General features: G+C 36.9%; 3 protein-coding genes across 5 annotated transcripts in view; 1 reads left to right on the plus strand and 2 right to left on the minus strand.

The window, feature by feature from the left end:
- btf3 (basic transcription factor 3) overlaps nt 1–16,698 on the plus strand; it is a 53,241-nt gene extending 36,543 nt beyond the window's left edge. Inside the window, exons 3-8 of one of the 3 annotated variants that reach the window (XM_077497220.1) lie at nt 8,874–9,050; nt 14,414–14,482; nt 14,635–14,748; nt 14,825–15,026; nt 15,218–15,277; nt 16,234–16,698. In XM_077497220.1, coding sequence (XP_077353346.1) covers nt 14,414–14,482; nt 14,635–14,748; nt 14,825–15,026; nt 15,218–15,277; nt 16,234–16,280 — 492 coding nt within the window. In that variant the 5' untranslated portion in view covers nt 8,874–9,050 and the 3' untranslated portion in view covers nt 16,281–16,698. Of the gene's footprint in view, nt 1–8,873; nt 9,051–13,688; nt 13,834–14,413; nt 14,483–14,634; nt 14,749–14,824; nt 15,027–15,217; nt 15,278–16,233 lie in introns of those variants that run through there. The other 2 variants (XM_077497219.1, XM_077497221.1) reach the window with 2 other exon arrangements.
- foxd1 (forkhead box D1) lies at nt 8,378–10,121 on the minus strand. The gene has a single exon (XM_077497218.1). It carries the CDS (start codon nt 9,850–9,852, stop codon nt 8,887–8,889), a length of 966 nt encoding a protein of 321 aa, XP_077353344.1. The 5' UTR covers nt 9,853–10,121; the 3' UTR covers nt 8,378–8,886.
- ankra2 (ankyrin repeat, family A (RFXANK-like), 2) lies at nt 16,521–20,495 on the minus strand. The gene is made up of 8 exons (XM_077497216.1): nt 19,911–20,495; nt 19,558–19,716; nt 19,400–19,465; nt 19,122–19,219; nt 18,906–19,031; nt 17,851–17,917; nt 17,625–17,705; nt 16,521–17,503 (listed from the first exon to the last, which is right to left on the minus strand). The coding sequence occupies exons 1-8, from the start codon at nt 20,221–20,223 to the stop codon at nt 17,448–17,450; spliced, it is 966 nt and encodes a 321-aa protein (XP_077353342.1). The 5' UTR covers nt 20,224–20,495; the 3' UTR covers nt 16,521–17,447.
- Between the last annotated feature and the right edge of the window lie 3,117 nt (nt 20,496–23,612).

Below are 23,612 nucleotides of genomic sequence, written 5' to 3' on the forward strand. Positions count from 1 at the left end.
TCTTCCATTTACACATTTTCAGTCAAGCCTCCTCAAGCGTTCAGTGCTTTATTTATTTATTTATTTATTTATTTATTTATTTATTTATTTATTGGCAGCTCCAAAAATAACTTTATTAGCAATCCCTTTCGCTCCCGGCTGTTTTATTGGATTTTGACTGATTTTGCAAGGCCCACAGAATATTGTGTTCTATTGCTGTAAAAACATGGAACCTATCAAAAGAAAGATTAAAGTCTCTTCTTTCATCAGGGAAAAAAAAGTATATTTCGATCTGTTTCCGGTTTACAGCAATTAGTATTAGAATATAGCTAAGTTTAATCAATTTTCACTAATCTATTTAGAATTGTGAGTAATTGAGATTTTTTTTTCAACATGGCCCTGGTTGATCTCTTATACTCTGCTGCCACTTGCTGGTTGGTTGTGTAGTAACTATCATTTCTGCAACTGTTCTTTGCTGTTGAGAGGCTGCATCAAAGCCTTCTGTATGCTCTAGTAAAAAAATAAAATAAAATAAAAACCACAAAAAACATATAAATACGTCTTTGGGACCCTTAAAACGTTAAAAGAAAAAAACGTATTTACACGTTATTGGGAGCAAATGAGTTAATAATAAATTAATGTAACAGAATTTTCTAAAACTGTTTTTAAACTTCATATTCATGTGTAGAATATTAAAGAAAATCCTGAATTTGATCAATTTTAGATTGTGGCTGTAATATCACGTCGGAATAGCTAATGGGCCTTCTGAACGCACAAAATTCTTTGAAAATTCATCCCCTTAGAGCGAGTTAGTAGTGCGTCACCTGAAATTTAGGAGAAATGTCAATGATGAGTAAACCCACAAAAAAAAAAAAAAAAAAGTCTCAAGAAGCCATGCCTGAAGAGACACCAGATGTTGACCATGTTGGCTTTTCTTGTGGTCATTTTTAAGCCATTTTCCGGGTGTCCTTCAAAGCCAAACACCTTCTCAATATTTTGTCCAATTGCTGCCAAAATTTGGACCACATTTACTAGGCAGAACATTGCAGAACATTTAAGTTTTGGTCTTGGCACATCCATATTTTTTTTTTTGCATGAAAGCGGATGGAAGCTGTAGCAGTGAAACGGCACTTTTGAAGAGCACGCGTGTGTGCGCGCGTGAATGCGGCGCGGGGGTGTAAAAGCCACTTTTACAGCTGGCGGTTGTACGAGGGGGCAAATGGAAGCCTAAGTGCCGCTCTCTAAGCGCTGCCGATAAAACACGTCACCATCGGTAAACAAGCAAAAGCGGCGCGCTTGAAAAGAGACAAGCGGTCACGTCTAAATTGAAAAAAAATATTGATTTGTTTGCATTGATATTGATTGATTCCAGGGGGGTTGCAGTTGTGACTTTTTGTGTGTGTTTTTTTTTTTTTGCTGTACTAGAATGAAGTGTAATTGCAAATCCTCTACAGTAGGTGGCAGTGGCGCTGTCATCGTAAGTGCGCAAGGTGGATGAATTCCTCTGCTCCAACTATTTTATAAACAAGCGATAGTGGTACGCTTAATTTTTTTCTGTTTTCATCCATTGATTTTTTTGGAATTATTTTTGGATATTAGTCTCTCAACATTATAATTGGGGTTGGGGGGGGGGGGGGGGGGGGGGGGTCTGGTCTGTTTGTTCTCCAGTCATGTATTTGAGCACTTAAATAGTAATGGCAGAACAATTGTTTTATTGTGCTGTTTTTTAACAATATTTTATTCATAAAAAAAAAAGAAAAAAAAAGGTTTTACATATAAAAAATGTGAAATAAAAATTAAAACAAAAGATAAAACAATAATAAAAGGTGAAATTTAAAATTAAGATAAGATAAATGAAAATGCAAAAATTTAAAGCGATTTAATAAAAAATATTACATTTTCAAAACATAAACAGTGACAGACATAAAATGAAAACGTGTATAGAATGAAAAAAAATAAAATATAAATTCAAATGTTTCGATTGAAATTGAATTTCAAAGTATAATATGAAACTGAAAATGAAAAAAAAATCAGAAAATACAATAAATAAATGTGAAATTAAAATGCAAATAAAGTAAAAGATATAACTAAATGAAAATCAAGTTCTGAAAATTAAATAAAGTACAAACATTTTAATTAAATAGTTGACTGCATGAAATGCATGAAATAAAGTAAAAACAATTATACATGATAAAAGTATAAAACAACTTTACTTTTATGGCATTAAAGTTTTTACCAATACAATCTGGGCAAATCCTGTTCTGTGATAACTAATTAATAATTCAAAGGAACAAAAAAATATATAAATAAAATGAATAAACAAATAAAATTAATATAAAAAAAAATCTAAAAGGTCATGGGAGTCCATTCATCAGTTTAATGATGTAAAAACTAAATATCAGTATCGTTTTCGCTTTGGGCGAAACAGCATTTGTTCAGTATCAATGTACATCTGATGCGTGTTCATCTTTTTTTTTATTTTCAGTGCAAAAGAAAGACATTCCGCCACTAACTGGAGAATTTGTATCCGATTACTCCGCCGGCGCAGCGCAGTGGGCGGCGGGTGGGCTTCGGCCACCCCTAAGGCGATGTCGTACTTTGATACGGGTCCCGGGCGCATGTTGTGATGGGGAACAGGAAGTGCTCCTGCCTGGGGAGGAAGTATCAAATAAAACTCCACCGAGACGCAACAGCAGAATCCAGCTAACGCAGTGCGGTAGCTTAAATAAGACCAAGTCATATGAACGGCTTTATTATAGTGCAATCGTTTTGTCTACAAATGTCAAGATAAAAAGTTGTCGTTGAAGTTGAACATTCCATTTTTTTAAAAACACAGTTAACTAAGATGGACGAAAGCTAACCTGCCCTAATGAGGAAAAACACTCTTTGGATGGCTGGACGGTGAAAAGGAGCTCTGGTGGTTGTGTGTGTGGAAGTTGGGGGGCTCTCAGGAGGGTCTCTGTCTTGCGTCAGCATTGCTGGCGTGTATTAGCCGCCGCGTGGCAGCATGACGAAGGGTCCGTTGATGTGTTTATGAGCTGGAGGCGTTGTTGCGTGTAAGTGGGCAGGCGGGCAGGCCTGCAGCTGACGACGCTAAAATGCTAAACGCTCTGACTTTGACGCCACATGCTGCCAACTCGTACACACGAAATATTGCAAATCAAGGTAAAATATTTCACAATTTAGATAGGTGACATTCAAGTGTAAAGAATGTTTTCTTTTTTTCTTTTTTTTAAATGAGAAAGACATCTGACAATGCCAAACCTAAATTGATGTTGCGGTCACGCATAACATCTCATCTGGTGATACTGAGCTAGCTAACTACCTAATAGCTAGCTAGCTAACAGTGACATGACAAGCCAAGCTGCTCATCTTGTGCTATTGAGTTATCTCTCTGTCTGTCTGTCCGTACGTACATGAGGGAGCTGATGAGTTTATTAGCAATCATTAAGCCAATGATGCAAGCAGTGTTCTGTTTTGTTCACAGTTAGCTATCAAGCTAGGTTATTTAGTTCCTTATCTAGCATGCTAGCCAGTTATCGTAATTACATGATCTGCTATGTGACGATCCCTGTTAGCTAGTTAGCTCAATAATACAGGTGTTTGTTTTTTTTTAACTGTTAGTTACTCAATTATTTAGTTTACTAAAGAAGAAAATGAGCGTAACTACGCCACTTCACGACGTGTGAGCTAACAAGCTGTGTGTGGTTTATTTAGCACCCTTCAGCTGTGTTGTTATTTGTCCTCCATTTTGGCCGTCTCACCCCGGCGTGAACCCGCAGATCCTCCTGGCTGGATCGGCCGCAGAATTATGTTGCTGCATTTTTCCACTTTTTTTTTTTTTTTTTTTTTTTTTTTTACTTCTAGTTTTTTTTTTTTTTTCCTAGCCGCCGCCGTGCAGCACGTGTTTGCTTTGGCATGCTCCTCACGCAAAAAAACGCGCCTGAACTGTAGCTTATCCATCACGCCGGTGCACGAACGCCACGATAAAATAACAGGCATTTGTTAGCGCCACCTTCATTACAAACTCCCACTCGGCCTACAACAATAAACGCGAAATGTACGCCGGCCACTGGGAAAGTCCCCGCCGACTACCGCGCTGCTCCTTTGCTTCCACTTACGCTCAACAATTCACATTCGGTGCTGCTTATATCCCATTTTATAACTGTAAGATTTACTTCAAATGTCCTCAAATCCCCTCTCAGTGTGTTGACTTTTACATGTCACAAACATGCATGGCCAAAAATGGACAGAAACAACGAGCTAGCCAGCTAGCGTAAGAGATTGCTTTTTATTTGCAGTCAGATAGTTAGCTATAGCAAGTTAGCTAGGTAGTTAGCTAAATAGCACCAGATGGGTGACTTCGATCAAATTTAACTTGGTAGTTAGTGGGGGGGTAGTTGGTGATAGATAGATAGATAGATAGATAGATAGATGAGCTTACTAGCTACCAAGCTAACTAGCTAGCTAGTTACCTGACACATTACCTAACTAAATTGACAAGTTACTAACTAACCCGTTGACTAATGACAATCAAATCCTTGCACTATTAAGCTAACTAACTAGCTTGCTAGCTAACAAACTAACTTAATGGTTGGATAACTACATTACAAAATAGCATTTTATCTGCGATAGCTAGCTAGCTGGCCGACTGACTAACTAACTAACTAACTAACTAAATACTTGTACTAAAAACAATCACTTTTCTTTAATCCAGCTTCTCATGGAACATATGAAAGGGAAGACATGACACACAAAAGGAAGGAAAATATACAGGACTGTCTCAGAAAATTTGAATATTGTGATAAATTCCATTATTTTCTGTAATGCAATTAAATAAGCAAAAAAATGCCATACATTCTGGATTCATTACAAATCAACTGAAATATTGCAAGCCTTTTATTGTTTTAATATTACTGATTATCGCTTTTTTTTTTTTTTTTTTTACGTGGTCTGAGGAAATCTTCAAATATTTTGAGATAGGATATTTTAGTTTTCTTCAGCTGTAAGCCATAATCAGCAATATTAAAACGATTAAAAGGCTTGCAATATTTCAGTTGATTTGTAATGAATCCAGAATGTATGACATGTTTGCTTATTTAATTGCATTACAGAAATTAATGGACCTTTATCACAATATTCTAATTTTCTGAGATAGTCCTGTATTAGGAATAATATATATATTGCTAATAATTGTAGTGTCGTTTATAATGTATTATAGTTAGTTAGTTATAGTTAAAACGAAACCAAAATCAGTTTTCCAAATGCTGAATGAGCAGACCTTGGCTTGTCTTCAGTTCTTTTAACTGTTGCATGTTGTCAGCTGTCTTCGTGGCCTTTGAACTCAGCACGTTCAAATGCTCACCAGTCCTCAGTTGTGCTCATGTCCACGTAATCCATCAGAAAAAACAACAAAAACAATTTTATTAATGACATTTCCTTCAAGGCTTAAATCTATTTTTGTATAATTGCTTTTAAAACCGCAAATAAATGATCAGGTGTGGGGTTTTGATTATTTCTTATGTTATTATGTTGTGGTTAATGTAAAAGCTTTTAGGGAAAGCCTGCATTAGACAGGTGCAGGTGTACCTAATGTTGTGACCTGCCTGTGGTGTGTTTATGTTCATCCATAATGTGGGTCATTGCACTTTCGTGCACTAAAACTGTCATGATTTGTGTGTCTGTCAGGAAGAAAGACACGCACACGCGACTTCGTGGAGCAACACTTGCGGATGAATGTGTGTGTGCGTGTGTGTGTGTGGGTGTGTGGCATGGAGGGCTGTTATGAATGAGTTTGTTCACATGTTTTAAAGCCTTCATAATACCGCATTTCCTCAAATAATGACCGTGACACAAATAGAAGCTGAAAAGGAAGTACTAGCTCGGACACAAAATCAATGTAATCCTATTTTAATACCCACAACATAACAGGAGGATTTTACAATAAAGGTATTAATTATTGAGATATAACAGGTAGGTGAAGCTGCAAAATGAACATTAGATGAAAGCACCAAAAAAAGAAAAAAAGATGGCCATTTAGCATCAGCCAGTTGTCTTAAGGAAATTGTTTCCCAAGATTTATTGAGCCAAGGCACATATTATTTTATGTCATAAAAATGTCACGGCAAATTGCAGAACTGTTAAATTAATTAAGATAATTGTCTAAGTCATTTTTTAAATTGCTGTAACCACTTCGATAAAAAAATAAAAAATAAAAATACCAAAGTGCTTGCTAAAAGTTGTGTATATTTTTTTGTTTTCTGAAAACGTTCAAATACGACTTAAGCAACTGTGTTTTGAACGATAAACTGAAATTAATGACGATTTCTCAATTATCAATCAATTAATTATTATGCTGTTCAATTTCAGACATTGGTCCTTGAGACTTTTTTTTTTTTTTTTTTTTTTTGCATCCTGTCATGATCGACATGCCTACCAAATTTCCAGTCGATCAGGGAAATTGTGCTAACTTGTGTGAATGGCCAAATTGGCCCTAAAATGACTGATCAAATCAAAATGGCTGACTTCTTGTTCCATTTCCGGCATGAGTCCGTGAGACTTTTTCATGTGTCGTGTTTTGATGGACACTTTCAGCCAATTTCATGGGAGCTTTTTCTTCTTTTTTTTTTTGCGGTGAAAATTGACCCAAAAATTACCGCTTTATTCCAAAATGGCCGACTTCCTGTTTGATTCCCAGCTTAAAAATGTCTTTAAGAAATAAAAACTTTAGCTCATTTTTTTTGGCAAGTTGATATGCTAAATGGAAGGGTTTATTATTATTATTATTATTATTATTATTATTATTTTGATGAATGGATCACTGTTTTGTGGGGCTTCACTATTCCCCAAAAACCCTCCAATTTTTGCAAGTGCTCATATCCTGGTGAAAATGTATTTTAGATGTTGCCATGACAACCCCCACAAAGGCCCCGCCCCCAGACATCATTTTCATCAAATTGAGTGAACTTGTCGATCGTAACAAGACGTACAAAAAAAACAAAGTCTCAGGGACCCGGATGTCCGGAATGGAACAGGAAGTCGACCATTTTGATTTGAAGAAGCCATTTTAGGCAAATTGGTTCGGACAAATTTTGTACAAGAAAATTTGTTGAGCCGGAAGTCTTTCTGTTGAAAACTTCCGTGCCTATATGCCAACAAAATATGATCATTTAGAAGATTTTTCGCAGCTTTAATTAGCATTTGCACTTGAACTATACTTTGTACACCTCACACGTATTTTGCGCATAATTTGTGGCCATACATGAGATTTTCAAAGTATATCATCGTGACTGACATCAAATATTATAGTAGCAAGTAGCGATCATCAAAAGTGAAGCTTAATTCCTAAAAATAAAAAATAAAAATAACGTGCACAAAATGTCTAAAAAAAAATGTTTTTGCTTTAATAATTTGTGGCCACGAATTATAACTTTAACAAAATGTTAGATGTTTTTATTTTGTGCAGGTACATTATTCCTATTTCATAACAATTGGCCGCAATTTAAGGTAGGCCTATATTAGTGTTTTTGTTTTTGCTTCCTGTTTTGTTTATTTGTCAACACACTGACCTCCTTAATTCTCCCACTTGCTCTCTCTACCTCTCTCGCTCTCTTCCCCCACGTTGCGTGTTACATCATCACGCAATGTCTGTCCTCTCGTGGCCCAGTGAACTAGCTGCGAGCGATGCACCGATTTAGCTGCTATACGCTACAACACGCACGCGCAGCGCAGTGCAGTGCACGAACGTCACGGAAGCAGCCGAGACAACAAACTGCATGGAATGATGCTCAAACGTTTTTTGAAAATGGATAACCAAGTGGTGCAGATGTTCTGAAAATGAGGGCACGGCGGGAAATATCGCGTGAGGGTTGCAGGCTGCACCTTGTTGTCATGAGCGTGACAAGGGTCACGCGCCCCCCACACTTGTGCGCATGCCCCGGAAAAGGCCGACATTAAATTCATGTACAAAAAATATGAAATGAGCAAGCCTCATAATGGATAACAATTATTTTAAGATTGATGAAATTGTGCATAAGTGTCATGAGACCGCTTTTGGATTTTGCATGTGTGAGCGTCACATGTGCAGGTAGGCAAATTACAGTATATGTATAATAAAATTAGAAAATATTTTAAAAAGTAAATAATATAGGTTCAAGTGGCAAATGTGAAAAATATGAATTGTGGCATTCACTTATACTGAAAAATATGATTTTTTTTTGGGGGGGGGGGGGGGGGGGGTCATCTAAAAAAAAAAAAAAAAAAAAGCAAATTTGTGGCTCAATATTTTTGCACATGACTGTTATTAGATGAAAAAAAAATATTTCCTCTCACGTTTTATTTTGTTTAAAACAATTTATTCTCCTTGTAAAAACAAGTTGTGTAAAAATATCACACTTCATTTACATTTCGTTGTAGCCAAAAAAATGTACATTATTTATTTATTACTCAAATAAACACACACTGCATGTTATAAATGTATGACTTTTTTTTTAAACTCTTTGTGTTTTTATTACAAAGCTTAAAATCAAAAAACCTGTTCAAATTGGCAGAACTATTAATATTAATAATAATAAAAAGAAACGTGTTTGACACATTAATACATTATTATTATTACTTAAAAAAAACCAACATGTGATCATTTATAGCAATTCGTCCTGAGATTGTGGCTGGAGGAGACAAAAGTCCAAACATCCTGATTTTCAAGCTCCTTAAAATAAAAAAAAATAAAAAAGAACCAAATATGAACATTAAATATCTTTTCCAAACCGCGTGAACGCGCACGCCAAGCGCTCCACACGCGCGCGCGCGCGCTACAATAAACATACAAAAATAATCCTCCTACCTTTCACTGAGGGGGCCGTTTTATTTTGTTCGTTTGTCTTTTGTTCGTTTAGTTTGAGTCCGCTTTTAACAGCCGCCGGCCGTGAAGTTCTCCAGCGGGTGCAAGACGGCCGAGGGGGGGCCCAGCCCCAGCGAGGCGTCGGCCATCACCGGCACCACCACCACCGGGGAAGTCCTGGACGGGCTCGGCGAACCGCCGCCGCCGCCGATGATGCTCTCGATGGAGAAGGGTGAGCGGTGCGCCGGCGACGCCGACTTGTGCGAGCCCTGCGCGGCGCCGAGCTGCGGGTAGAAGCGGCCCCGGGAGCGCTCCGCGGAGGGCGGCAGCGAGGCGGCGGACTGCTGCTGCTGCTGCTGCTGCTGGAAGGCCAAGAGAGCCGAGTGCGTGTGGTACGACTGCAGCTGATGGAGGCCGTAGCCCCCGCAGCCGTAGCCGGGCGCGTACACCCCGTAGGCGGGCAGGAAGCCGCCGCCGCCGGCGGCTCCGTGCTCCCGCATCAGCAAGTCGTGCGTCTGCTGCCGCTTGAAGCGCTTCCTCCGCCGCAGGAAGCTGCCGTTGTCGAACATGTCCGCCGACTCCGGGTCCAGCGTCCAGTAGTTGCCCTTGCCCGGGTTGCCGGGCTCCCGCGGGATCTTGACGAAGCAGTCGTTGAGCGACAAGTTGTGGCGGATGGAGTTCTGCCAGGCGGGGAACTTCTCTCGGTAGTAGGGGAAGCGGTTGCTGATGAAGTCGCAGATCTCGCTGAGCGTCAGCCGCTTCTTGGGGCTCTGGAGGATGGCCATGGTGATTAAGGCGATGTACGAGTAAGGCGGCTTCACCAGCGGGTTCTTGCCGGCGGCCGACGCCGGCTTGTAGGCGTCCCGCCCGGGCTCCGGTCCGGCTGAGGCGGCGTCGCTGGGATGCGGATGCGGAAGTGGCTGCGTCGGGGGAGAGGCGCGTCCGCGCTCGGCCTCCTCCCCCTCGCCCACCACGTCGATGTCGGTCTCTTCCGAGAGGACGGAGGCGTCCGACATCTCGGAGCTCAGAGTCATGGCTCGCCTCTCACGCCCGGCCGCGTCCGCCGGGGCCAGATGAGGAAGCGCCGCCGTGCCCCCCTCCCTCGACGAGGCTCATGCGAAGAGGAGGAGGATGGGGGGGAGGGGTAGGAGGGGGGAGGTGTGGAGGAGGAGGTCGCAAGAGGGAAACGACTGCCACTTTTTTCCTGCCGCTAGGTCCATCCGCTCCCAGGTGGGTCGGCGTCCCGTCCCGTTCCGTTCCGTGCCGGGCCGGGTCGGGTCGTACAGTGAAGCCGCTAAAACGCCACGCGAGTGAATCCGGCAGGGGGCGGACCGTCTGCGGCTTGTTATACCGGCCGGCCGGTCACGTGACACTGCTCACGTCACACAGGCCGAGCAAAAGGAGCGAGAGGGAGAAAGTCTTAACTTATTTTTTATTCACTTTCTATAGAAAGTTCATGAATATATTCATGAACGGGAAAATTTAGTGCTTAGCTATATTCAGGAAAAGTGTGTTTTTTTTTTGTTTTGTTTTTTTTAATACTGCTTTAGCATTTCAGCCAAACAAAAATATTAATTAACGTTACGGTAATGTATCCCTGACTAAAAATAAATAAACAAAATAAATACGCCTGAAAATAAATTAGCTTTTTTTTTTTTTGTTTCACTTTAAGATATCTTTTTTTTTTTTTTTTTTTTTATTCACAACAGAAAAATGCATATAAATTCAAACTCAACACCCCAAAATACCCCAACATAAAAATAGAAATGTAATTAAGACAATACAAAACTTTTTTTTTTATTTCACTACTCCACATACTTTTAGAGAAATTCCAGGGGATCCTTATTTGAGCTTAAGAAAAACATTTCAAAATGAAACTTCGTGATATCCCTGTCAAAAAAAAAGAAAATATATATTTTTTTTCATAAACGATTAATTAAAAACATAAGAAAAACAACAAAAAAAGTATTCATCTTTTTATTGAAGTGGTCCAGTTAGTGGTTAATTGTGGGGACTAATGATGATTATTTATTATCATTATTATTATTATTATTATTATTATTATTATTATTAGTTGTAGTAGTAGTAAAATACAGATCACAGAAAATCATGAAAAACACACTTTTATTAACGAAAAAATGCATTACCAAAAATAACAAAATTGCAAACATAAACAATTACAACTTCACAAAAAAAGCAAGAAAATACATAAGTGAATTTAATGAAAACAAACGTGAAAAGTATAAAAAAAAATAAAAAATACATGCACAATAGTTAAAAAAGCTGTTTGCTTTATTACCTATAAAAAGGAAAATTACTTTGAAAACTTAAAAAACAACAACATGAACATTCTCATGTCAACTCAGCTGAATTTTATTGGAAATTAAAAAAAACAACAACACTGAGCTGAAACTGTTGAACATGAACAAAATATTCTTTTTCAAGTAAAATATACTTCTTTAAAATAAAAACAAGAGCATAGCAGCGCCTCATCTACGTTTTGACAACCCGCGCAATACAACAAAATAATTTACATCAACATGCCAAAAAGAAAAAAAGTGCAATCCAAACATTTGTTTGATTTCCTCAATGAATGAGAGCGAGTTGGCCGTTGCGTGATTCGCTAGTTATCTCCATTATCCGCCAGCCATTTGCAATGGGAAAGAGTCAGCTGTTAACTCGCATCAGTCACGGGTCACGCAGAGCATGCGAGACCCCCCCCCCCCACACACACACACACACCCCTGCACCACGCACACATCATCGGCATGCAATAAAACATTTCTATGAATGACATTTAAATGTCAGCAGCAATAACTCGCTCGCTGCTTTAACTAAACAAAGATTACATGCAGTTTTTTTTTTTTTTTAATATATGTATTCAGTGAAATGTATGTAGAAATGTATACGGCATAGGCCCAATAAAACAATTGTCAAGATAAATACATATTTTTTTCCACAATTAATAATCATAAAAAAAAATCGATTTACACGTGAATATGTTTAACGCTTTATTTGGAGGTCAGACAAAATGTTGCAGTTTAAAAGTGAACTTGAAGACGATTTCTTGGAGTGACTCGTTTAAGATGTTATCTTGAGTCCGGTGCCATCTAGAGGTGACTTTTAGATTACACTTACACTTTTACAGATGGGCCTCTATGCAAAATTTCTCTGTAAAGTGTTTTTTCTTGAATTTAAACACGAAATTTAACTCCGGATGTAAATGTATATTTAGATACGTGCATGCAAACCGTATAGGACTAAATGTTTTGTATTTGTGTTACTATTTAACAATGTCATTTACGGCGGACTTGACGCATTTTTAGAACGCGAATATGAAACGTCTGGTTTAATATGCATGCATTTTATAAATATACTAATTTTGACCACAATATGACACACACTAAAACAAGTAATTCTACTGCAACAGGTGTTAAATAGATTCAATCTGTTTTTTTTTTTTTTTTTTTTTTTTGGGGGGGGGATATTCATGAGGGAAAAATATAGTAAAGCAAAAACGAAGAAACTTTTTGCGATATTTTTATTTTTAGCAGAAAATGTTTGTTTAGATAGAATATTATTATTATTATTATTATTATTATGGGAAAAAAGGTTGCAGCCTAAAGAAACGTTGTAGATAAGACTTTTTAAACGTCTCTGGAAGAAGACATTTATTTTCTTCTCCACATTTTATGTATAAGCAAATAACCCGCTCGACACGTGTTGCTTTTATGATGATCATTTCAATTAAAAATACAGGTTCATGCTACTTTTCTCGTTTTTATGTGCTACTTCATCGTCTATCGTTTTGGCTGATGTTAAACTCTTGAAAATTAAAAGTAATATATAGCACAATATCTAAATAAAATAAACTTTGATCTTTAACAAAAACAATCCATCTACCGCATTGGAGACAAAAATAAAAACAGTTTTTTTTTCCTCAATCATGTTTTTGTGCGTCGAAAGCAGTAAGAAAAAAAAAACTGCAATAAAGTGTCACCCCAAATGCCCCGTCTGAGGGGCATGTGATCTATGGTGTGTATCACATGCATTCTCACACGCACACGCGCACACAATGCTGTGCGTGCAGACAAGTGTTATTCGTGCCAAAAAAGGAAAGAAATTCCTGCATCATATTAATGGTCAGCACACAATACATTATAATAATATAATAATATAAATGTTATACTCGTATACACTGTTATTAGAGTTAATTATATTTAGACATTTGAAAAGTCTGCGATTGGCTGGCAACCAGTCCAGGGTGTACCCCGCCTAATGCCCAAAAATAGCAAATTTAGATATTGCCGAAATGACATTAACAACAAATATATTATATTATATTATATTATATTATATTATATTATATTATATTATATTATATTATATTATATTATATTATATTATATTATATTATATTATATTATATTATATTATATTATATTATATAAATGGAGGCAAATTCATTGTTCTTAAATAAATGATTAATGAGTCAGTTTGTTTCCGTGTGGGCGGAGTTCCTGTGCGGTCATGTTATTGCCTCACCCCGTTTGATTGGTCGAATTGAGTAAAACTTTGACAGTGGTGGAAGTTGGAAAAGTGTCATGTGATTTCAGTCTCTGACAACCAAAATAAATAAATACAAGTCGAGTGTATTTTTAACACAAATTCTCAAGGGAAAGTAAAAAGTACTCGCCATTAAAAGTACTCAGACAAGTTACTTCAGGCTACATGTAAATTTATTGCGTTACGAGTCAACTTACAAAGTTGTAAATAGTATTTTGTGCTCGTTAAATCTGGTTCGTGACAACAAATTAGTAAACTTTTTTTTAAATTCACGTTATATATCATGAGCTATGCAAGAACCTGAGAAACAAAACGGAGGGCAAAAATTTTCCCCTCGTGAACGCACACGCACGCGCACCCATAACGACTTCCACTTTTTCCTGACGTCACGTCCGCCTCCTCTTTGGCGTCCATCTTGCTCCCCGCATGTGTTTGCTGTTAGCTTACAGGTGAGCGTGAAGCGTTTCCAGGTACTTCATTGCCGCTCCGAGAGCGAACACGACGGCTCCATTTTTTTCCGGATTTGCCGGATGCCCTCCGAGACGGGGGAGGGCGGACGGAGCGAGTTTGTAGTCGCCTGTTGCGCGTCGCTCGGCAGGGGCGGCTGAAGGCTAACATGCTAGCTAACGTTAGCCGACGAGTTGCTTTTCCAAACACCCAGCCGCACCTTAAAAAATAAATAAATAAATAATCTCAAACGTAATGTGGGATGATGGAGTTAATTAACATCGTGAATTTTCTAAATAAGCCATTAAGAAAGACAATTGTAAATTGTCTTGGTTGCTGTAAGTGAATCTCTTTAGCTTCCAATGTAGCAAGGTGGAAGTTTACGGTTCGAAAAGGATGCATTGTCGTGTCAATAAAGTTGTCGTATATCAATGTCGCGAAAGGAGATGTTGATAAAGTTGTATAAGTTTGAGTGGCCTGGCCAATCGCTAGCTTCAGTCAATATTCCTAATTATTTGTTGAGTCCTGTTTGAGGTGTTTACCCTCCTGCTGCCAACTTCACTTCTTGTTTTTACCTCACAGATGAAAGAAACAATAATGAATCAAGAGAAATTAGCTAAGCTGCAGGCGCAGGTCCGCATCGGAGGAAAGGTACGTCTCACACAACAAACACATGTAATTTCGGAGGAAAATGGAATCCATAATTGTTTGCATGCTAGGAAACAGGAGTGAATACAAACAGGGGTTTGTACACTTTCTTTTTTTTTTTCCCTCTATAAGAGCGAGTTTGTGTGTTGTTTTAGGGCAGCGCTCGGCGAAAGAAGAAGGTGGTGCACAGGACGGCCACGGCGGACGACAAGAAGCTGCAATTCTCTTTGAAGAAGCTCGGCGTCAACAACATCTCCGGCATCGAGGAGGTCCGAGCCTAAAACCGGCACGGTAACCCCCGAAAAAGCAGCCGCACTTGACCACCTTTTGGGCACCTTTCGGCAGGTGAACATGTTCACAAACCAGGGCACGGTGATCCACTTCAACAACCCCAAAGTGCAGGCGTCGCTGGCTGCCAATACCTTCACCGTCACGGGCCACGCCGAGACCAAGCAGCTGACCGAGATGCTGCCCGGCATCCTCAACCAGCTCGGGGCCGACAGCCTCACCAGCCTGCGGAGGCTCGCCGAAGCCCTGCCCAAGCAAGGTCCGGTCGCCGTCCGCCGCCACAATTTTACAGGAAATAATTGCAACATTCTCAAGGGAAAGCTTTTATTTTCAAATGTGTACTGTATAGTTTCGGGGATATAATTTTTTTTTTAAAAATTCAAATCGACAAGTCAAGAAAATAAAAATATTGTGGTTTAAAATCCAAACTGTTCCTTTCCTTTCTTGCAGCCACAGACGGCAAAGCGCCGATCGCCACCGTCGAGGAAGAAGATGACGACGAAGTGCCAGGTCAGTTGCTTTTTCTCTTTGAAGGGCGGAGAAAAACAAGGAACCAAAACGTGTATATAACAAAATTATTTTTAGATTATTTTTTTTCCCTGCCAACAAGTTAGCTTAATTAAGCGTAATTGCCTATATTAAAAATGCCAACACGCTTGCTCAAACAAATTCTGGTTTTGTGGAAATTGGGCAGATTATTATTTTTTTTTAAAGGTATATGTATCATATCGAGAGAAAATTGCATTTAAGAGTCATTATTTTACAAGGACGTCTTGAGGGTGTCTGAGGAAAAAAATTGGTAAAAAGCTGTCAGAGGTCCAGCATAAGTAAAAATATTTGATAGATTTCGGCTTTGTCAAGAAATCTGTTTTCTGGGAAAGTTTAATTAATTAATTTATTTATTTATTTTAAATAAGGACATTAAATTTTTTATTTAGAAAAAAATTTATATATTTTTTTTTAACAAGACATTTGCAAGACAATTTGGGGCAAAATGATGTATTTTTTTATTTTATTTTTTGTCATGATTTTTAATTAGAACATTACATGTTTTATTTACAAAAAAAATTAGCATTTTTATTTTTTTTATTTTTTACAAGACATTTGCAAGACAGTTTGGGGCAAAATGATTTTTTATTTTTTTGTCATGATTTTTAATTAGAAAAAAAAAAGGCATTTTGTGAGGAGGAAAAAAAAATCAAAATATTGTCAAAAAGAGATGCACATTTTGAGGATTTAATTACTTTTTGACCAAGATGTTTACAAGGGAGGAAAAAAAAAAATTGAAGCAAAAAGGTGCATATTTTTGCGAATTGTATGTTTTCGGAAAACTATTTTTGAGTAAAGTCAAGAAAAAAAGTTTTCGTCTTGCCAATTAAAAGCAATTCTACATATTTGCCAATATTCTCCAAGCATGGAGACGCTTTTTGTCAACTTTGCCATTATTCATTTTTGTTTGTTTTCAGATCTGGTGGAGAACTTTGACGAGGCGTCCAAGAACGAAGCAAACTAGCAAACTCGAGGACCAAGTCGGGATTGAGTGTGGGGACCTCGCGACTGGACTTTGGGGGAGGGCATCCAAATCTGCGCTTTTTTTTTTTTTTTTTTTTTTTTTTTTTAAAAGCTTCCGTTTATTGCCCCTCCCCCAAGTTTAGTCCTGCCCAATGATTGTGTGTAAAATATTTTCCTCCACGTTACTCAATGTTTACGTGGCCTTGTTAAAAAAAAAAAAAGAGAGGTCTGCAATTTATTAAAAAAAAAACAAAACGTGTAGCTACTGTCAATCAACATGTGCAACTTTTTTCTTTTTTTTTTAAGTGACTCATGCGAGCTTACAGTGAAGATGAACTGTTTTAGCTTTCAATCAGCTTGTTGCAATGATGTACTTTCGAGTGGAAAGTGAGCTTGGAGAATAAAAAGGTGAGTGGAAATGTTTATGCTTTTTTTTTTTAATGAAAACATCACAAAAGCAACCTTATGGACATGTACACGTTTGTTTACTTGTAAACACATTTAATTGAACAAAAATCCTAAAACTAGTGAAATAAATACAAGCAGGACTTCATGCCTCAAACATGCCAACTTGAAAAAAAAAAGTAATTGAATTTTTATTTTAGACATTTCACACTTTGTAAACAATATAGTTTTAAATTTGGTTACAATATGTAACTAAAACTTAAATAATGTGCTCATGTACTTCATACTTAGAAAAAAATGTTTGCAAAAGAAAATATTTTATTAGGGCAACACTTGACAAGGTTTTCAAAAAAAAAAAAAACAATTGAGGAAAGGTGTTTATTTTTTTTTCAAGCTCACCTAATAAATACAAGTGGACTTCATGTGTCTGCTCAAATTTGAGGTTACTATTTCACAAAAAGTTTGTATTCAACTTTTACTATATGCATTTATTTCATGTACAATAAAAATGTTATTAAATGTTTATTTTAATAACATTTTCACTTGATATTTAAAGTGAATTTAAATTAGTATAATTTAAATAATTAAAGTAAAAATTCAATTACAATTTTTAAAACATTACAATAGTAATTAAATATAAAACTACTGACGACAACACTGAAACGCGTGAAATAAATAATGTGTGACGACTCGAACGGAGCCCAAACGTGCTGAAAGCAGCAAAAAGTCAACCACGTCCACTGCAGGATGTTCCCTGATGACGTCACTCCCGGATGCCCATCAGCAACCTCAGCAGGTGCGCCTCCATCACCTGTTGAACTGTGCATACACACAATTAGCATTAGCAATTAGCCGCCACAAGAATGTTGAAGATGTTCATCACGTTTGGTTGCTTTTTTGTTTGTTTTTTTTGCAGAGCTCAATGAAGTTGCGCACGTACCGTTGCGATGTCCCATGGCCACGGCCATGTCCATGGCGTTGAAACCCGAATCGGACTCCACGGTGGGATCGGCGCCACTCTCTGCGAATGACACTCGTTGTGTACTTCAAATTTCAACAACGGAATTGTAAGTGGAACTTTTATTTTGAATTGTCCTTTTATTTTGGTGCTACATGATGTCATCCAAATTGTCACTGCTCGCTACTAATGTTCTCATTGTGTTTACCTAGCAGCAGCTCCACGCAGCGTATGTGATTGCCGTGGACGGCGTAGAGCAGCGGGGCTCCTCCGTTCTGAAAGCAGCAACAATGTGAGCAAAAGGCACGTTTTCGAATATGGTTTGTCAATTTTTGTTTTTGTTTAATTTACATTGTGTTTTTTGTTGGTGTTTTTGTTAGTATTTTTTTTAGTTACCAGTATTATTTTTAAATGTATTTTGAGTTTACTAAAACAGAAAATTATGTAATTTAAGTTTAATTACAATTAGTGTTTTTACTAAATTTGGAAGTAAACACTAATAAAACAAATTTTGCCAGAGAATAATGTATTTTATTTTATTTTTTTTACATAATTTTAGTTTTAATTGTTTGGAATTATTTTAACTATTTACATTCAATTTAAATACAATTGACATTTTAATTTAATTGTAATATATAATTTTAGGGATGTTCAATGCCACTTTTTTTTTTTTTTTTTTTTGACCGATACCAGTATGGGGACTCGACTCGTGGAGTCACTTTTATTTTTAATGCATAAAATTTCCCAGACAAAACAATGACATATAATCTCACTTATCTTTATATAATTTAAAGTACAATACACTTACAATTTAAATTTTATAGTAATTTACAAAATTACCTTTTTTTTTTTTAGATTCAAATCTCACTGTAATTTACTTTATTTTGTCCAGAATGAATTTGATAACTTCATTATTTTTCATGTACATTTAGTACCTTTTGAAAAGTAATTTGTCTACTTGCTGTCGACTGATGATGACATCACCTGTCCTGAGGAAGTAGTAAACGACCAATCATGGCTCACCTGTTTTCTGGGTTTGGTCAGTAAACTGAGCCATGATTGGTTGTTACCAATTTCCTCAGCACAGGTAATGTCATCATCCGTTGACAGCAAGTAGAAAATTTACTTTTTAAAGGTACTAAATGTACATGAAAAATGCCATTACCACATTAATTAATAATTATAGACAAAATATGAAGTTTTTACTGCTGAAAATGGCTCAATGAGTCAAGTATCCCATGTAGTATCCCATGTGTGACTGACCCAGTCGTACTCGTTGACATCGACGCCGCAGTCGATGAGCATCTTGACGATGTCCGTGTATCCTTTGCTGCACGCCAGCGACAAAGCGCTCTCTCGTCCTTTGGCCAACAAATTTGGATCGCCGCCCTGCACATGCATCACTTATTATTATTAATATTACAGCACCCTATCTGATTATGTGCATTTGATTATTATTCTTTTATTTTATATTTTTACATTCTGGAGCAGAAACTCCACCACGGCAATCTGCCCGTGCGCCGCCGCCCACATGAGAGGCGTGAAACCTTCCTCGTCTTGCGCGTTAATCACCGTCTCTTTAAAAAAAACAAACAGTGACATCATTTATGAACGCAAGAACACGAAAGGCTTGACAGAAGGGTTGGGGAAAATAAAGAACAAAATGTGCATAAACTCGACGTACGAAATAGCCATAGATGGGCTGACGAAACTAAGCATTGTTTTTTGTTTGGCATTTGCAGACCACACACGTGTACCTTGCTCAATCCTGCTGGCGAGGAAGACCATCTCGCCTTGAGCTGCCAGCTGATGGATGGATAAAGCTGCCCGAGACAAATGCAAGAAACGAATATTACGCCAGACTGCAAACGGACGGAACGACGAAGTTGTGGCGGCGGCGGCTGGCTGGGCGTACAGTGCACGAGCAGCGGCGTGGAGGAGACCTCGTTGCCCCGGTGCTTGTTGGTGAGGGTGGTGGACTGCTTGATGGGGGAGAAGTGCTTGGTGGTGGACGGCGTGTACACGTGGCGCACCTGGATGCCCGCCGACGGCGACGTCTGGATGTTGCACTCGGCTGAAAAACACGTCATCTTCATCTTATAAGTGGAAAAATACAGAAATAATGTAAATGCAACCTTGGCATGTTTTCATAGCATTTAGCTTTTTTTTTTTTTTATGTCTGAAACACTTTAAACTAATTAAAACACTGCATGAAAATGTATATTTTAATTATGATTGTTATTGTTGTTGTCATATAGACGTGCACACCTTTGAAGAGCACGGAAGCGACCTCCAGGTCAGAGTTGACCTGGTCTTGGATGTTCTTGCTGTCCTCCTCGTTGAGCGATTTGACGAACCGGGAGCAGACGTTCATGTCGAAGCGGTTGGGCAGGATGAACTTGATGCCCATGGCCACGTTGGGGTTGCCCGCCTCGTCCGCGCCGCTCACCGGCAGCCCCTGCTCCGTCTTGATGGCGCCCATGTGGGGCAAGACACAGACCCCGCCGCTGCCCAGGCCCTCCATGTCGTCGGACATGGAGCCGGGGGTCGTCGCGGACGCCGAACCCGACACGATGTCCATTTGTCGGACGCTGACTCCAGATGGGAACGTTGTCAACACAGCCGAGCTAAACGCAGCGGGAAGCTAGGTCATATCGTCGCTAAACAAACAAATAGTCGGTACGGTTGACGAACAAGGTGTAAAGTAATACAATAAAAATAGGAAATATAGATATATAAAAATGAAAAATACTTTTTAAACACGTCTGACTAATTTCAAGACGAAAGACCGCAACAAAAGGCTACATTGACAAGGCCATCTTGTTTTTCTTTTGGTTTCTTCGTTTCCTGACAACATTTGCGCGTGCTTGAGCGCCCTCTTGAGAGCAGGATGCACTACAGGAAAAAATAGATTTATTATTGGCAAAATGTTTTACTAAATATACATGGTCATTGGTCGCTTATAAAAACGCCTTACTATTTATAAAAAAAAGTCATTTATTAAAAAAAAAAAAAACGCCTTACGATATATGGTCATCTTTTAAAAATGCCTTAACTATACATGGTCTATAAAAAACAAAAGTGCCTTACTATGCATGGTTGTTTTTTTTTGTTTTATTTAAACGCCTTACTATAGATGGTCATTTAAAAAAAAAAAAAAAGTGCCTTACTATACATGGTTGTTTTTTTTTGTTTTGTTTTTTAAACGCCTTACTATACATGGTTGTTTTTTTTGTTTGTTTTTTAAACGCCTTACAATACATGGTTGGTTTTTTTTTGTTTTTTTCAAACGCCTTATTATACATGTTTGTTTGTTTTTTTGTTTTTAAACGCCTTGCTTTTCATGGTCATTTTTTTAACAAAATAAAAAACGCCTTACTATACATGGTCGTTTTTTTTAACAAAATAAACGCCTTACTTTACATGGTCGTTTTTTTTTTCACAAAATAAAAAACGCCTTACTATACATGGCCGTTTTTTTAACAAAATAAAAAACGCCTTACTATACATGGTCGTTTTTTTAACAAAATAAAAAACGCCTTACTATACATGGTCGTTTTTTTTTAATCAAATAAAAAACGCCTTACTATACATGGTCGTTTTTTTAATCAAATAAAAAACGCCTTACTATACATGGTCGTTTTTTTTAACGAAATAAAAAACGCCTTACTATACATGGTCGTTTTTTTTTTTATCAAATAAAAAACGCCTTACTATACATGGTCGTTTTTTTTTGATCAAATAAAAAACGCCTTACTATACATGGTCGTTTTTTTAATCAAATAAAAAACGCCTTACTATACATGGTCGTTTTTTTTAACAAAATAAAAAACGCCTTACTATACATGGTTGTTTTTTTTATCAAATAAAAAACGCCTTACTATACATGGTCGTTTTTTTTTTATCAAATAAAAAACGCCTTACTATACATGGTCGTTTTTTTTAACGAAATAAAAAACGCCTTACTATACATGGTCGTTTTTTTTTTTTTATCAAATAAAAAATGCCTTACTATACATGGTCGTTTTTTTTTTTTTTATCAAATAAAAAACGCCTTACTATACATGGTCGTTTTTTTAATCAAATAAAAAACGCCTTACTATACATGGTCGTTTTTTTTAACAAAATAAAAAACGCCTTACTATACATGGTCGTTTTTTTTAATCAAATAAAAAACGCCTTACTATACATGGTCATTTTTTGTTAGAAAAAAAAAAGTCTTACTATACATGGTCATTTTTTGTTAAAAAAAAAAAGCCTTACTATACATGGTCATTTTTTGTTAGAAAAAAAAAAAGTCTTACTATACATGGTCATTTTTTGTTAAAAAAAAAAAAGTCTTACTATACATGGTCATTTTTTGATAGAAAAAAAAAAAAGCCTTACTATACATGGTCATTTTTTGTTAGAGAAAAAAGTCTTACTATCCATGGTCATTTTTTGTTAGAGAAAAAAGCCTTAGTATACATGGTCATTTTTTGTTAGAAAAAAAAAAGCCTTACTATACATGGTCATTTTTTTTTAGAAAAAAAAGCCTTACTATAAATGGTCATTTTTTTTTAGAAAAAAAAGCCTTACTATATATGGTCATTTTTTGATAGAAAAAAAAAAGCCTTACTATACATGGTCATTTTTTGTTAGAAAAAAAGCCTTACTATACATGGTCATTTTTGTTCGAAAAAAAAAAGCCTTACTATACATGGTCATTTTTTGTTAGAAAAAAAAGCCTTACTATACATGGTCATTTTTTGTTAGAAAAAAAAGCCTTACTATACATGGTCATTTTTTGTTAGAAAAAAAAGCCTTACTATACATGGTCATTTTTTGTTAGAAAAAAAAAAAGTCTTACTATACATGGTCATTTTTTGTTAGAAAAAAAAGCCTTACTATACATGGTCATTTTTTTTTAGAGAAAAAAGCCTTACTATACATGGTCATTTTTTGTTAGAAAAAAAAAGCCTTACTATACATGGTCATTTTTTTTTTTAGAGAAAAAAGCCTTACTATACATGGTCATTTTTTGTTAGAAAAAAAAGCCTTACTATACATGGTCATTTTTTGTTAGAAAAAAAAAGCCTTACTATACATGGTCATTTTTTGTTAGATAAAAAACGCCTTACTATACATGGTCGTTTTTTTTTATCAAATAAAAAACGCCTTACTATACATGGTCGTTTTTTTTAACGAAATAAAAAACGCCTTACTATACATGGTCGTTTTTTTAACAAAATAAAAAACGCCTTACTATACATGGTCGTTTTTTTTAACGAAATAAAAAACGCCTTACTATACATGGTCGTTTTTTTTAAATCAAATAAAAAACGCCTTACTATACATGGTCGTTTTTTTTAACGAAATAAAAAACGCCTTACTATACATGGTCGTTTTTTTAACAAAATAAAAAACGCCTTACTATACATGGTCGTTTTTTTTAACGAAATAAAAAACGCCTTACTATACATGGTCGTTTTTTTAACAAAATAAAAAACGCCTTACTATACATGGTTGTTGTTTTTTTGTTTGTTTTTTTAAACGCCTTACTATAAATGGTTGTTTTTTTTGTGTGTGTTTTTAAACGCCTTACTATACATGGTTGTTTTTTGTGTGTGTGTGTTTTTTTTAAACGCCTTACTATACATGGTCTTTTACATGTTGTTGTGTTTCTTTTTTTTTTTTTTTTTTCAATTAAAGACACCTTACAATACAAGTTCTTCTTTTAAAAATACCTGAACTATACATGGTCGTTTAAAAAAAAAAAAGTGCCTTACTACACATGGTTGTTTTTTTGTTTTTTAATTAAAGACACCTTACAAGACAAGTTCTTCTTCTTCTCCTTCTTCTTCTTCTTCTTCTTCTTCTGCTTATTTCTCTCAAGGGTCGCGGGGGGACCGCAAACTCCACCCAGGAAGCCTGGACTCGAACCTGAGTCCTCAGAACTGGGAGGCGGACATAATAACCACTCGGACACCG

The sequence above is a fragment of the Festucalex cinctus genome, chromosome 15, assembly GCF_051991245.1.
Source record: "Festucalex cinctus isolate MCC-2025b chromosome 15, RoL_Fcin_1.0, whole genome shotgun sequence".
Lineage (NCBI taxonomy): Eukaryota > Metazoa > Chordata > Actinopteri > Syngnathiformes > Syngnathidae > Festucalex > Festucalex cinctus.